General features: G+C 37.9%; 1 protein-coding gene across 1 annotated transcript in view; it reads right to left on the minus strand.

Annotated features, from left to right (window-relative positions):
• Positions 1–551: 551 nt before the first annotated feature.
• Positions 552–16209, minus strand: part of LOC130929497 (corticotropin-releasing factor receptor 2) — a 114676-nt gene continuing 99018 nt past the window's right edge. The window contains exon 12 of the mRNA XM_057856653.1: positions 552–10467. Coding sequence (XP_057712636.1) covers positions 10327–10467 — 141 coding nt within the window. The 3' untranslated portion in view covers positions 552–10326. The remainder of the gene's footprint in view (positions 10468–16209) is intronic.

The following is a 16209-nucleotide window of genomic DNA, read 5'->3' on the forward strand; positions in this document are numbered from 1 at the left end:
TTATTATGAGCTTATTTCACATGTTCATATGAACACAAATAGTATGTAATTCTTTTTTATTGCAGATATTGATCTCAGTAAAACTTATGGACAACATGATTCCATTTCTTTTTTATTTAAAACAATTGGTGCATGTGCAAAACAGGTCTATAAATCACTATTCATGTAATCATTAGAAAAATATTGACGAAGGTGGAGCATAAATCAAGCCTTCCATCATTAAGGTAGAATGCATGTAGTCTCGATATACTGTATGTCCAACAACGTTATTGTTGTTGTGAGGCACATCAATTTGTCTTCTCTTGCCTAACAGCGTTTTCCACCCGTACGCAAACAAATAAAAAACGTGTAACACTTGAATTTATGCATTTAGGGTAAAAAGCCCGTGCATGACTTGTAGTAGATGATTTTTTCCCCCTATTTCTTTTTCGTTGTAGCTAATGCAAAACTAATGATGTGACGCCACACACAGCATTGTAGTCAAATAGAACATAATTGTAGCTGTTATTGCTTTGTAGTGGCACTGTCTTGGTTCTATGTATTAGGACACATTCAACTGGATGCTTTGGAGATTTTCAGGTCCCTGAATGCGTTTCCATCCACTGCCATTTAATCAATAAAATACAAAACTATTTATGTTGTGGCGACTCTTAGCAATTTCTTCATGTTGTCCTCCTATGTCGTGATGATGGCAGATGGATGCGGCATTTCCAAATTGTCTTTTTGAGGGGTTTTGATGAGGAGTGCCACTCCACCTCCACTGTTGTTTTGGTTAGAGAAAGTGTAAAACGGAATCCGCGAACAGAAATGCGGAAGTAAAATGGCATTACCTAGGAAACTCGTTAATAGATATTGCTCAACTTTCAAACGGCTTGGTTTGTCATATACATCAGAGATGCAGTGATTTTAATGCAAATTCTAAAGTATCTGTAACATTTTCTCAAAATCCTAGAATGGTAGCCACGTAAATATGGTTTGTTATAAACTAAGCTGTTTGTAAATCTGGCAAGACTTCAGTGAGTGAGGAGTAGTATAGTGGGTAAAATCACTCACCTTACGTCCACTACAATAGACCCCACTAGAAAAGTCGCTCGGCGCAAGTTGCCCGCCAGTTACATACGCCGCATGGACAGCATTATACTGACAGTGCACGTTCTTTAGATCAGCTGGATGGCTGCGCAGCAAATGTAAATGGAACAATTTTCAAGGTCCGGTGACTTGATTTTATTTTTACATTATGACAATGGTCGACCTATATTTTTGGGGGGCATGAGAAATGTAATTAGTGGTTTCATGTGTGAGAATGGCCAGAAATGCGTGAGAGTTGAGAATCCTGCAATGATTAACAAATTAACCACTGACTAGGAGTATCACAAGGCACTGGTAGTAAAGAAGCAGTGTTATTAGAAGTTATCACATACATGGTAATACAAACACAGCCCCTTTTTGCATTGAAGCTAATTGCTGTCGACACGTTTTAACAAGGACACAAAGATGCCGCGGGCACAATGAAGTCTACTGTACTGCACTTTTTACTGCGACTTGATACTGCCGTTGCATCATGTCCCTCCTACTGTTGTCAAGCATGGGAAGCAGTATTTGTCAGAACAGGCCATTATTATAGTGCTTCAGAGCTGTTTTAGCTGGCTGTTCAGGGGAGGGGGCCGTAGGGTGCAACTAGGTCCTGAGTGTATTTATGTGAGTGTGGACACAAAGTTTCTGCTCCACTTCATATCATTAAATGGTCTTTGTATTGCATTCAGTTGAATAAAGGTGGAAAAGGATTTAAAAAACATTGCATTTTCATTTTATTTACCTTTTACACAACCTTCCAATATATTGGAATTGGGGTTTTCCTTTACCTCTAATTCAAAAAATACATAATGCTATTGAGATGCTAACATTGTCAACTGCCCAAAATGTACTCTTTGAGAAATGATAAATATCCAAAATGCAAAGACAACACAGCATGAAAGGAAAGAGGCCAGAGCACAAAAATATGACAGATAGATTTTATTATCGAAATTGTTCAGAATATTAGATTTGTAAATGTAAAAATTATATATTTAGTGACACCAGGACATCATTTACAAATATTTCTTCATCTCCCTCTTGCTCACTCACAGGCAAGCACACACATACATTGATTATAAGGCAAAGCAGGTGACTTAACAAATAGCTGTCAAACAAATCCACAATTTTTCTCTCCCTCCATATATACACTTATACATACATACATACATATGCACACGCGTTTGCCAAATATGTTATTTTTCATCGTAAACAATGAGGCATGGACATGGAAAAAGTTATTATCTAAGTACATTTTTACTTGACTTTGTAGATTCTTAGCAAAACAAGTTTGGAGCAAATGACTTTGTTCTTTATCGTTTTCACACAAATACTTTTACTTTGGTGCCATGCGATACGAGTTCAATTTGTCGACAACTCTAAGCACTCGTATTTTAAATAATCTCTTCTCGTGAAAATGAAGAAAATCCCTTACACAAAAATTGTTGTAATACAGTGGTACCTCTACATACGATGTTAATTTGTTCCAGGACCAAGTTTGTGAGTCGAAATGTTTGTATGTGAGTCGAAATGTTTGTATGTTGAGCAGGAGTTTCCCTTAAGAAAAATTATAATCCCATTAATTCGTTCCACTGCCCGAAAACCTACACTAACTCCATAATAAATACTGCTGGTACGATTGCAAATAGCAATTACACAGAGCAAAACAAGTAAATTGTGAATAAAAATTGGAATAATAATATACAGTGGGGCAAATAAGTATTTAGTCAACAACTAATTGTGCAAGTTCTACCACTTGAAAATATATGCGAGGCTTGTAATTGTCAACATGGGTAAACCTCGACCATGAGACAGAACGTGGAAAAAAAACTGAAAATCACATTTTTTGATTTTTAAAGAATTTATTTGAAAATCGTGGTGGAAAATAAGTATTTGGACAATACCAAAAGTTCATCTCAATGCTTTGTTACAGTATGTACCCTTTGTTGGCAATAACGGAGGCCAAATGTTTTCTGTAATTCTTCACAAGCTTTTCACACACTGTTGCTGGAATTTTGGCCCATTGTTTTGGGGCTGTCGTTGGGTAACACGGACTTTCAACTCCCTCCACAGATTTTCTATGGGGTTGAGATCTGGAGACTAGCTAGGCCACTCCAGGACCTTGAAATGCTTCTTAAAAAGCCACTCCTTTGTTGCCCTGGCTGTGTGTTTGGGATCATTGTCATGCTGAAAGACCCAGCCACCTTCAATGCCCGTGCTAATGGAAGGTGATTCTCACTCAAAATCTCTCGATACATGGCCCCATTCATTCGTTCCTTTACACAGATGAGTCGTCGTGGTCCCTTTGCAGAAAAACAGCCCCAAAGCATGATGTTTCCACCCCCATGCTTCACAGTGGGGATGGTGTTCTTCGGATACATTTCAGTATTCTTCTCCAAACACGAGAACCGGTGTTTCTACCAAAAAGTTGTATTTTGGTTTCATCTGACCATAACACATTCTCCCAGTCCTTTTCTGGATCATCCATAAGCTCTCTAGCGAACTGCAGAAGGGCCTGGATGTGTACTTTCTTCAGCAGGGGGACACGTCTGGCAGTGCAGGATTTGAGTCCCTGTCGGCACATTGTGTTACTGATAGTAGCCTTTTTTACTGTGGTCCAAGCTCTCTGTAGGTCATTCACTAGGTCCCCCTGTGTGTTTCTGGGATTTTTTTCTCACTGTTCTTGTTGTCATTTTGACGCCACGGAGTGAGATCTTGCATGGAGCCCCAACCAAGGGAGATTATCAGTGGTCTTGTATGTCTTCCATTTACTAATAATTGCTCCCACAGTTTACACCAAGCGTTTTACCTATTGCAGATTCAGTCTTCCCAGCCTGGTGCAGGTCTACAATTTTGTCTCTGGTGTCCTTCGACAGCTCTTTGGTCTTGGCCATTGTGGAGTTTGGAATGTGACTGAGATTGTGGACAGGTGTCTTTTATACCGATAATGAGTTAAAATAGGTGGCATTAATACAGGTAACGAGTGGAGCCTTGTCAGACCTCATTAGAAGAAATTAGACCTCTTTGACAGCCAGAAATATTGCTTGTTTGTAGTTGACCAAATACTTATTTTCCACTGTAATTTGGAAATAAATTCTTTAAAAATCAAACAATATGATTTTCTGCCCCCCCCCACATTCTGTCTCTCATGGTTGAGGTTTACCCTTGCTGACAATTACAGGCCTCTCTAATCTTTTCAAGTAGGAGAACTTGCACAATTGGTGGTTGACTAAATACGTATTTGCTCCACTGTATTAATAGTAATAATAATAACACCTGTAATAATGTGACGAATCAGGTTCTAATGTGGCAGATGTATTTTTGCGTAGTGTACCAGAACGCACTGCGTGGTTGACGTGCCAGAGTGAGGGAGGACTTTTCACTTTCACTTTACATGGTCAGCTGCGGGGGACTGTAGGCGTTTTGTGTTGCACAAGTTGATGGAATAAGTGATTAGAAACCTGACGGAACTGGCGATTTTTTTGGCGATGTTACCTCAATAATAATTGTCACTTTAACTTATAAAGACTGGCGAACGGAGGACGGAGAAGGACCGTCGAGAGTAGACATTCTACGGCTATACTGTCGAGCCGGTACACCGATGCGCACACGACGCTCAAATTTTTCTATTATTTCCAACTTCATTTCAATGATTAGCATCACCTTTTTCCTTTTTTTCACCACCTGCACTAACATTATTGGACCCATGTTGATTGCTGTCGCAAGAAAATCTTCCATGTGTCCGTCTTATGGGAAAAAAAGAAACTGCGCCGCTGTCATATATCGTCGTATTTCGAGCATGTCGTCGGATGTAGAAACAAATGGCGAGTCAAAATTTACGTCGGATGTCGAATAGATCGTGTGTCGAAGCGATCAGATGTCGAGGTACCATTGGCCGAATAATGTTATTGCATGTACAGTAATTGACTTCCCCATAAATGAATTTAAAGTGGAAGTTTTTTTTATAGAAGGCTTAATCTTCAATTTGTGGGGGCTTAATTAGTCGGTTGAGTTAATTTCAACAAATTCCGTTCAGTTTGTCAAGATATTTATTAGTTTCAGGGCTTTGCTACGCGAGCGCAAATCAATGGTGCCTGCTTCGCATACCAATAAAAAAAAAAAAAAACATATTCACACATGCAGTGTTGTTAATAACGGTGTTAGTGTATAACATCATTACTAACGGCGCTATTTTTCACAGTATTGAGTAATCTCATTATTTACTTTTCTCAACTTGGTAACGCCGTTTACGTTACTGAGGATGTAAAGGCGTGCGTTACTATGCATTACTACCTTGGTTGAATGACGTGAAAAAGTCTGAGAGACACGGACTCACAGAGACGAGAGAGCAGAACGGGAGTAGGGGAGAAGGGAGGGGAGTTGTGATGCCGTTGCAAACGCGATGCTAGGTGGCTCCAATAATACCTCTCCCAAGTTGGCCGACATCCGACAAACTACGGCCACATGATGCTAACGTAGATATCACATATATATAGAACTAGATGTGAAATGACAGACAGGTCGGCGTTAGCACATGTATAGAGAATAGACTCGCCAGTGTTAGTAAAGGCCGCCATCTTAAAACAGTAGACTTCTCAGGAAGGCTCTGTTGTAGCGAAACTTCCTTGCGAACCTAAGTAACTTTTTATCTAAAATACTCCTAAATTGAGAAAACCTTGACTTGAGTCTATCTTTAAATGATGAAACAGTTTTAAAACTTTCACATGTTGAAAGTAATTTTAACAACTTCGACGGTTGATTCACAACATTAGATGATTTTTTTTTTTAATGAAAACAACATGGAAGTAAGCACCAGTTACTTTGCTAAGTAACTAACTACTCTTACATTTAGGTAACTGAGTTACTAACTCAATTACTTTTTGGGAGAAGTAATTTGTAACTCTTAATTAATTTTTTAAAGTAAGATTAACAACACTGCACGCATGAGAATCACCGATGAGCCATGCAATCGATAGTGTTGGCTATGGTTTCAGGGTAAAGCTATGAAAATTTACCATAACATTTCAATAATTGTAGTATGAACAGCAACATTTGTAATCCAGCAGCTCTGCAGGGAACAGGCTGTCTAGGCAAGCAGGGCGGCGTGATATGTCATTGTTTTTTTCCAGCGCTGATTTTTTTTTTTTCTTTTGTTTTTTTTTGTGGGCACAAAAGGGACTTCCCAGCACACTGAACAAGAGTGGCCAAAGGACTCCTCTCTATTGTGGTCGCATGACGCATTTAGAAAAAAAGAAAATAGTCCTGCTGAATGAAATTAATTACAGCAGTTTGGCGTGTTGTTTTGGCCGTGTGGGTATTTTGAAAAATGATCCGCATTTTGAATTTATTTGACTATGTTAGATCTGTTGCTATCGTTTTTTATTGGCATGCTAAGCGGGCACCATTGACTCATTGACTCACGCTATTTTAGCCACTTGTAATTTATCAATCCCTGCCTTTGGCAGCCTTGGGGAATTATATCACATCGTACTTTACATCCCTTATAACTACTAAGCAATGGGTATTTGAGCACATTCAGTGTAGCAACACATGTAGACAAACAATGTATCAAAACGCACATATAAATTATTTATCCTCTGCAAAAACAATTTGGAGTTACTGCTGTTAACTGAGGATTATTAGGCATTCTACCATCAGCAGGAGCGACACTGGTTTTGGTTATATCATGCATGTGTTTTATTTTTATTAGAAATATAGAACAAAACAATTTCTGTGATTTTTTATGGCAGGCTGAAATATAGCATTTTTCTTCATTTCAATGAGGAAAGATAATTTAAGAGAAGTTACGAGCGATCATCAAAGTAACTCATAAGTTAAGGCACCACTGTTTTTACTGGATAAATGTATATTATCTGCACACTATTTATGACAGTTCCATACAGTAATGGTTTACAGCATAATGCTCCGGCTAATAAAACAAACTTGTACAAAATACAAATATAATGATATCTACACTTGAGTTTTGCACCTCATGAGAATTCACGAGTGTGGAAATGTATATATGACAGCACACAAACATTGAACCCCTTCTCATTATGTCATATACAGTTAAAACCCCCAAAGATACATTGTAAGGAATTTTAACATATTTTTTTATTATTCCTTTGTCAAACATAAAATGATATTTGCTTAGCACATTTAAAATAAAAACTTTTTTTTTTTTTTTAATTTCTGAAGGTTTGCTCGTCCCTTTAGGGGTCACTTAAAGTCAACTTTCCCTCATTACATCTTTCAACCTTGTCTTCTGTCTTCCTGAAGCTCATATCTGGTGGCTTCACCGTCAATATCATCCTATCAATGTACTCAATCTCTCTCTCGCTCACTCCATCTCAGAGTGTGCGTACGGGTCTGTGTTCTGTTGCTAGCTTTTCTGAATCTATTGTGAGCTCTGTTATTTCTGTGTTGATCTTGAACACATCACTCAGCGCACAGGAGCAAGAGATAGAGATTGTGCACACCTGCTCGCTTGTGCGAGCAGTCACCGTGATGTGCTTAAAATACATTTTGAAAAAGCCACAACAAAAGCCTAACGTTGTTCCCTGGGAGATTACTTTTTTTTTTTTTTACTCCTTGTAGTTTTGCACGCACAGCTGAGACTCCACCCCTGCACTGATTTAACATCCAGAGAATGTCTCAATAAGTGATTAAAAAAAACAAAAACAAAAAAAAGGTGTCTCATTTAGAATCAGAGGCTGGGCTAGTGGACAGGCAAGCTAGGCAGTTGCTTGGTGCCCCAGCCAATAAAGGGGCCTCCAAGAGCTGTGAAAATGTATTCTACAGAAATGACAAGAATTACCCATTGGAAATAAAGCTTAAGCTTCTAACTTAAACATGTCATTTTAAGTGTGCAGGTTTATTTTAATTGACGTTATTTATATGATTTTTTTCAATGAAAATGCTTTATATTCTCTGCCATCTTTATTTTTCTTTAGATGTGACCTTATACATTGTTTCCTTATTGTGCATTCATGTGTTCAAAAAAACAATTTTTTGCGGTGTGCATGGGTGGAGTAGAGGCCCCAGTGATTTCTTGATTGGAGCCCCAAGAGACAAGGCAACGCCACTGTTTAGAGTCTTCGCGTTGCACACACAAAACTTGGCCAATAGCAAATAAAAGAAACATACTAAAGGCAGGCTAATGAAACTAAAAATGAAAGCGGGGGTTTTAGTCAAATATAGTTTATTCATATAGCCCCAAATCATCAAAAGTTCCCAAAGGGCTTCACAGAGTTGACATTAAAATATTAAGCAAATAAATAAATAAATAAACAACAGTGAATTAGTAATATTCATTTTAAATGTTTTATAATTTTGATCATTTTATTTCAATGTTTGTAATGACAGTGTCATAAGACTGTCATGATAATTATATGACACCTGTTAATCATGATATGACACCTGTCGTCAAACTGAATGAATGCTTATGACGGATGTCATTGTCTTAACCCAGACACTAGCAAAGGGCCTAAGTCCCAACCTAAAGACATTTGAAACAATGTCAACTTTGCATCAAAAGTGACATGAATTATTAAATGACACTTAATGCCATCTGTCAAAAGCACATTCATTCATATTCATAAGTGTCATGTCATGATTAGGATAGTCTGATGACAGTCATAAGAGACATTCAAAGAAAGTGCAACTAAAAAAAATCAATTGAAAATTAAAATGCTAAGTGAAAAAAAATAAAATAAAATGCTAAAGTGAAAGAAACATTTCAATGAATTTCAACACTAAGTAGACAGACAATATTATAATAGTCTCACATACTAGTATATGGCGGAAAACACTCAGGTGACTTGACCTTCCGCTCGGAGATTCTCAATTTGGCCAAATTTCAAAATTGTCCAATATGCATGTCTGATACATCAGTGGAAAGCTAAAAATCTCAATTTTCTAGGGGAAGAAACATTTTGAACTGGAGGGCATTTAAAAAAAAAAAAAATAATAAATTAACAGCAAAACCCAAACTGGAGGTGAGAGCATGCGAGAGCATAATTAAAAAGACGCCATGATTTTAACGAGATATTATCGCATAATTACCTTTTTTCGATCCAAAAAATCCATATAGCATGTATCAACGAGTGTCAAGACACAGCTGTGAATGGCCACACCCGGATTTTTGGGGGGATTTTACTGGTGAAACATGGTAATATAATATAACAAGGGTCGCGATGCAGAAATCGCAGACATCAAGGAGTGGTCGAGATTTTCTTTTATATATATTTACCCTTTTAAATGTTTTTTTTTTCTTTGTTTGGAGTGATTATTTATCATCTAACATATCGGGGGAAATGCGACAGTAACAAAAATAAATAAATAAATACAATTACGCGATAGTTATGAGGTAGATATCCGCGACTTATTTACAAACACCAATTTTTTCTTTGCGACGTCATTTGTTTAAAAGTTCAAAATATGCGAGTGAGTAATTTTTTTAAAGTCGTTTTTTAACTAAATATTTGACATCAATTAATGATTCAAAGCTAAAAATGATAGACATTTCGAATAAGAAATATATAAGGGCTAGGTTGAAACAAAAGCGGTTGTGCGACATCTGTAAACGGGGTTTACAGGGTAAAACGGACAAATTAAAAATAGTTCGGAGGCTTAATGCGCCATGAATCTGCTATGGCAGCATATAAACATATTGTTCTATCAAACAGAACAGTTCTTTTGGCTTAAAATACAGCAGTTTATTTTTAAGAGGGGTGCAAGAGCAGAAACTGCTTTTTCAGCCTTGTCTCTGTTTTCCGCCATATATATACTAGTACATACTGTATATGTATATATGCAAAAAAGGATCACCATTACTGCGGCTTACTGGGCAATTTTTGTGTATGTATCAACGAATTATACTGCCACCTGCTGGCCAAGGCATGCACAGGTGAAGGAACAGCAAAATACATACGTACTTTAAAATGTTGGTGTATGAAATGTCAAATATTTTACTTTCTATTAATTAGTTAAATAAAGTATGATTTAATGAATTACAACACACTACAGTGTTCACGATCAAAATGCTTTAAAAAAATGACCGGAAATGGTTTGAAAATGGTAGGCAGTGAGTGAGTCAATTAGCAAAACCACCAATGACGTGCTGCATGCAGACGTCGAAACCTTGCCTGGCGGGCCCAAGTCTTGATAAAATGCCGTTTGACAGCAGTTTGCTATTACAGCCGTTGAACGCGCAACACACGTAAACCAGTGTCTGAGCTTGCGTATGTATTCATATCACACAGCGGTGGTATGCTTAATGCTGTGGAAGCTGACCCGTGTTGGAGACGTGGGAATGGACATGGCCCGTGCGACCCGCACCCGGAGGGCGTGGTTGTCCTGCCACCGGTGCCAGCGTTTCCTCACCGCCGAGCGAACCTGTATTAGGACAAAGGGTTAAAAAAAAAAAAAAAAAAAGGCAAGTAGTTGTCCACCTCAGTGTTTCCAAACTATTGTTTCTCCCGCAAGATATGGTCAGGTGTGTCGCGGGAAAGTTGAAATATTCTGTGAGAAAATTTAGAGAAAATTAATCTTATGAGAATAAAGTCATGCATTGTAATATTACAAGTAGAGATGTCCCGATCGGGTCCGATCACGTCATTTTCAAAGAATCGGAATCAGCAAAAAAGTATCGGCCATGCCTTAATTTAATATATATATATACTTTAATTACATCGTTTTCTAATTGTATTTAACATTACAGACATAATATGTTACACTCATCCAGAGTCTTTAGTTTAGGTTTAAGGTAGGGTTATCAAATTTATCCCGATAACGGCGGCAATTAATTTTTTAAAAAATGTGTCACGTTTTCATATTTAACGCAATTAATGCATGCGCTGCACAACCCTGTCACTCATTGTCGTGCTCAATCTGTAATGGCGCCGTTTTACCTATATAGAGAGATAAAAGGCAGCGCAAAATGAGTAGAGTGAAGTTTGGCAGCCTTTGGAGCCTTTTTTTTAATTGGCTAAAGCCTTGCAATCCCTCTCCCTATGATTAGAAATATCATGGGAAGCAATGTGGGGAAGCAAGGTGACAATTGATCTTTGTCTTAACACCTTATGTTACTTCACAATGCAGAGAAGATTTATCAATTGGTAGCACTACGCACAGTCATGGTTCCACTTCCCATCATGCATTTGGGATGGCCACAGCATCATTTACTGAAAGCTCAACAAATACACTAGATGGCAATATTTAGTCACAATATACAAAGTCACAAGTCTTTCTATCCGTGGATCCCTCTCACAGAAAGAATGTTAATAATGTAAATGCCATCTTGAGGATTTATTGTCTAATAAACAAATACAGTACTTATGTACTGTATGTTGAATGTATATATTTGCCCGAGTTTTATTCATTTTTTTCTTAATGCATTGCCAAAATGTATATGATCGGGAAAAATTATCGGGAATGATTGGAATTGAATCGGGAGCAAAAATAAGCAATCGGATCGGGAAATATCGGGATCGGCAGATACTCAAATTAAAACGATCGGGATCGGATTGGGAGCAAAAAAACATGATCGGAACAACCCTAATTACGAGATTAAAATAGTAATATTACGAGGTTGAAGTCGTCTTGTCACTTATTTTTAATGTTACGTTAAGTTGTTTAGTTTCACGGGCTGGAAGAATTAAGCTATTGAAATCTTATTTAAAATTAAAAAAAATTTTTTTTATTTGATTCCTGTTGATATACCTTTGGTGAGAATGACTTTATATTATAATAACCTATTACAGATTTTTGGATGCAAAAAGTGTGCCTCCGCTCAAAAAGGTCAAAATGGTCTACTTAACTGTAAGCTGGGCTCAAGGAGGTACCAAGGGGCTAGTTACATTTGCATGTCAGAAATGGACACACGGGGTCAGGTCATAAGAAGTGCATGTTAAATCTGTGAATTAGTTTAATTCAGTGGTTCTCCAATTTCATAAACAAGTAACATCAAACATCAACATCAAAATGGCTCTTCATGGACCATCATAATGACCAAAATTAAAATACAATAGTACAGAAGGCTCAATTAAAATGCATCACACAAAAAAAAAAAAAACAGCTGTTTTTTTTTTCTTTTTCTTTTTTTAAAATGAAGAATCAATGCTTTAATCATATTAAGATGTAACTAACCAATTATTAGATGTATTCATTTTTGTTCTCCGGGTACTGTGGTTTCCTAGCCTTGCAAGCAAGACGGTACTTCCTGATTCCTGATACTTCATGACCAGTCTTGGGCACGTTACTTTAAAAAAGTAATTATAGTTACTCACTACTTCTTCCAAAAAGTAACTGAATTAGAAATTGAATTACTCTATAGTAAGAGTAACTAGTTACCAGGGAAAGTAACTATTTCTGTTACTTTAAAAAGTTCTTGTATGCCAAAGAATTTGAATTTTCTGAGCAGTATTCGAGTCATTTGAATAGCGAAGAACAGACAGGTAGTTGTGTTATAGAACCTTGTAATATTTATTGCACCTCACCAGCAACAGATTTATCCTACACTTGAAGTGCAACAAAAATAAACAGATTTGAATTGCACCACCACAGATGTTGACAAAAGCTTTGCCCCGGGACATAAATTACACTTTACACATGCACGTTCTTTCCTTTAATTTCGACCAACTTGAAATAGTGTTTATATCTCCACCTCTAAAGGACAAATTTTCCTCTGAATGCTCTGTCATCATATCCCTCTGCATCTGTTTTGCGTGTGTGTGTTTGCTGCACGCGCTGAAAACACCGGCTCTGAAGTTTGTTTAAAAAAAAAAAAAAAAGAAGAAGTTTATTAACAACAAATACACGTGCGCTATTAGGCTCGAGCGTTTACGTAACAGAATGGGGGATCACGTGAGATTTGACAACAACGCAGCCATATTGGAAGCAGATCTGGCTCGCGGGACATTAAACTTTAACTTGCCAGTTCGATAAAGAGACAAACTCGTTACTAAGGCGAAGAACAGATATGTGCTCAAACTTAAGGATGCGAACAATGTTGACCCTTACAAGCAAGCCGAAGACAAATAGAGAAAAGATGTCGACAGGCTTCCACAATTACGCGAAATGGACATTCTGCTGTATTTATAGTTTGGTGTATGTTACTAAACTCATCAGCGATTCCGAAATTACAAAACGCTACAAAGCTACGAACGGTTTTGCTGCGGACGGGTGCAGGACCTGCATATTATGACCGTATCAAACGGCAACTCCATCGTTCTTGCAAAGGTAGGCTATGTGTGTTTACTATTTTCATTGCCATGAACCTGAACGCACCCCAAGTCTTGGATGACAAACTGAGCAGAGTAGACTCGCTACAGCTGTTAGTTTCTTGAATTTATTCAAAGTAAGTAACGCACCGCTTTTGACCGTCAGTAACGGTAATGGCGATGTAAAGGCGGAAAAAATAATTAGTTAGATTAACCCGTTACTGAAAAAATAACGCCGTTATGTAACGGCGTTATTTATAACGGCGTTATTCCCAACACTGTTCATGAAACAGAACCGTCTTGCAAACCTCAACTGTTCAACCATATTCCCAGTCACCAAGTCTTCGAGCCAATCCGAAGAAAGAAGCAGGAGCTGCAGAATTGACCAGGAAGCAACTATCTGTTTGAATGCAATGCCAGAGTGCAAAGTGGTTCTTATAGATACAGGGAGTTCCCGACTTACGTGATTTCGACTTTCTTGACCGCCATTTTGTCTCCTGTTGTTGTTGTTGTTTTTTTTTGGGGGGGGGGGGGTTGCATATACATAACCTTATTATATCTCACAGTATCTTATTTTTTTTTACTTTGTTTTAATAATATGACTGTTCTGCCCTTTGGCAAAATGTGTGTTTGATTATAATGTTGAGTTGTTTTGTTATGCATGCTTTTATTTTGGCGCAGGAAGCGTAGAGCAGGTACTACTTCCCCACGCCAATAAGAGCACATGTACACACGAAGAAGAATGTATTTGTACACACATGAAGAAGAGCGGATTTGCTCCCACAAAGAAGTCGTGCAGCTGAGTGAGAGAGGGGAAGGATTACAGCTCGCTGTCTAGGTCCGTCTTGGCGAGGACAGTACAATGATGTATAATACATGTTTTTGGATAGTTATTTTGTGATCTAGGGGGTCTTTAAAGGTACAAAATGGTTCATTCCAATTTATGCGGAAATTCGGGTTACTTCGGCAGCGGATGAACGGAACTCGTTCATAATCCGGGGACACCTGTAGTTCAATTTCTGAAATTTTACTCAATAATACACTTAATTTCCTCTTTAAAAGAAGAGTATAAAACGTCAAGAAAAATTATGTTATTGCTCTTCCGCAAACCGCACGTCCTACTTTGGCTTAATGTGCAATGGTTGCCTTCTGATGGCGAGCTAATCAAAGAGGTGGGAGCTGCAGACATGATCAGGACGCGACTACCGTATTTTTCGGACTATAAGTCGCAGTTTTTTTCATTAGTTTGGCTGGGGGTGCGACTTATGTGTAAAATAATTAACACATTATGATATCATTTCACATGTTATTTTGGTGTTTTGGAGTGACACTGATGGTTTGGTAAACTTGTTAGCATGTTCTTTATGCTATAGTTATCTGAATAACTCTTAATAGCTATGGCCACGTTCGCGTTCTGCCTTTGGCAATGTGTGTTCAGTTGTATTATTGACTTTTTTTTATATTGAAATGCATGCTTTTAGTTTGTGGCGCTTTCACGCCCAAGTGGGGGCACACTCGCACTTTACGTGAAGAAGAGCGCTCACACAGCAGAAGACGACGGACAACTACGCAGCGTCTCTGAGCGAGTGGGCAAGAGAGAGACACGGCTGCGAACCTACGTTCATTGTTTATGCTTGTAAAATATCTCTACAGAGGCAACGCCTGTGTGTGTCATTTTTTCTGTTGTTGTGTGTTTTCCACCCACGATTGGACACTTAGAGCCAGTTGCGTGGTTGTTTGAACGGTGTGCTAATGTTAGCGAATGCATGCTAACCGTTTGTGTCATTGCTGTCATAGCACCTAATTATCATTTATTTACATTGATAAGAACTTGTTGGGTATCGAGGACGAAATTGATTCAGCAAATTTTACGGACGTCCAGCATCGTGATTTGGGATTTTAGTTCGCTGTATAACCAGGACCGAGCCGTAGCGTCCTGGTGAGGACAGTATATTCCCATTTTGTTGTTCATGCATCATGTAACATCTTACTGTACACTTAGTCAGCAAGCATGTTGTTCTCGATTGTATTTTTATATTGAATTGCCTTTCAAGATGACATATCTGTTCTATGTGTTGGATTTTATCAAGTAAATTTCCCCCAAAAATGCGACTTATACTCCGGTGCGACTTATATATGTTTTTTTCCTCTTCGTTGGTCATTTTTACGGCTGGTGCGACTTATACTCAGGTGCAACTTATAGTCCGAAAAATACGGTATCTGTTTAAATTCTATGGCAGAATGCAAACCGTTTTTTGTAGGTAGGTCGTTTTGTCTGAAATAAACTTATTTTCCTAATTAATAGAGGAGCAAAGAAAGTGAATAAATATGGGAGGAAACAATGTTTTTGCAAGTGTTGCGAGAAGCAGCTGTATATTATAACTATATTACAAGTAGATATGTATAGAGTGCTGGCCAAAAGTATTGGCAATTCATATAATGCTTAAGTTCTACCAGAAAATGATTCCAATTACAAATGCTCTAATAGTAATATCTTCATTTATTTTGCTTACAAAGAAAAAACACAAAAGAGAATGGGGAAAAAAATGGGCTGGACTAAAAGTATTGGCACCCTTTGAAAAATCATGTGATGCATCTCTAATTTGTGTAATTAACAGCAACTGTTACATACCCATGGCACATAACAGGTGGTGGCAATAACTAAACCATACTTACAATGGATTAAGGTTGACTGAACCTCTATCCTGTGTCCTTGCGTGTACCACATTGAGCATAGAGAAAAGAAAGAAGATCAAAGAACTGTCTGAGGACTTGAGAAGCAAAATTTTGAGGAAATTCAAGGCTATAATTCCATCTCCAGAGGCTTGAATGTTCCTGTGTCTACCGTGTGCAGTGTCATCAGTGAGTGTAAAGCCACAAAAGAAAAATTGACAAGAGATTTCAATGAAAGATTGTG

Source organism: Corythoichthys intestinalis, chromosome 14, assembly GCF_030265065.1.
Source record: "Corythoichthys intestinalis isolate RoL2023-P3 chromosome 14, ASM3026506v1, whole genome shotgun sequence".
Taxonomy (NCBI): Eukaryota; Metazoa; Chordata; class Actinopteri; order Syngnathiformes; family Syngnathidae; genus Corythoichthys; species Corythoichthys intestinalis.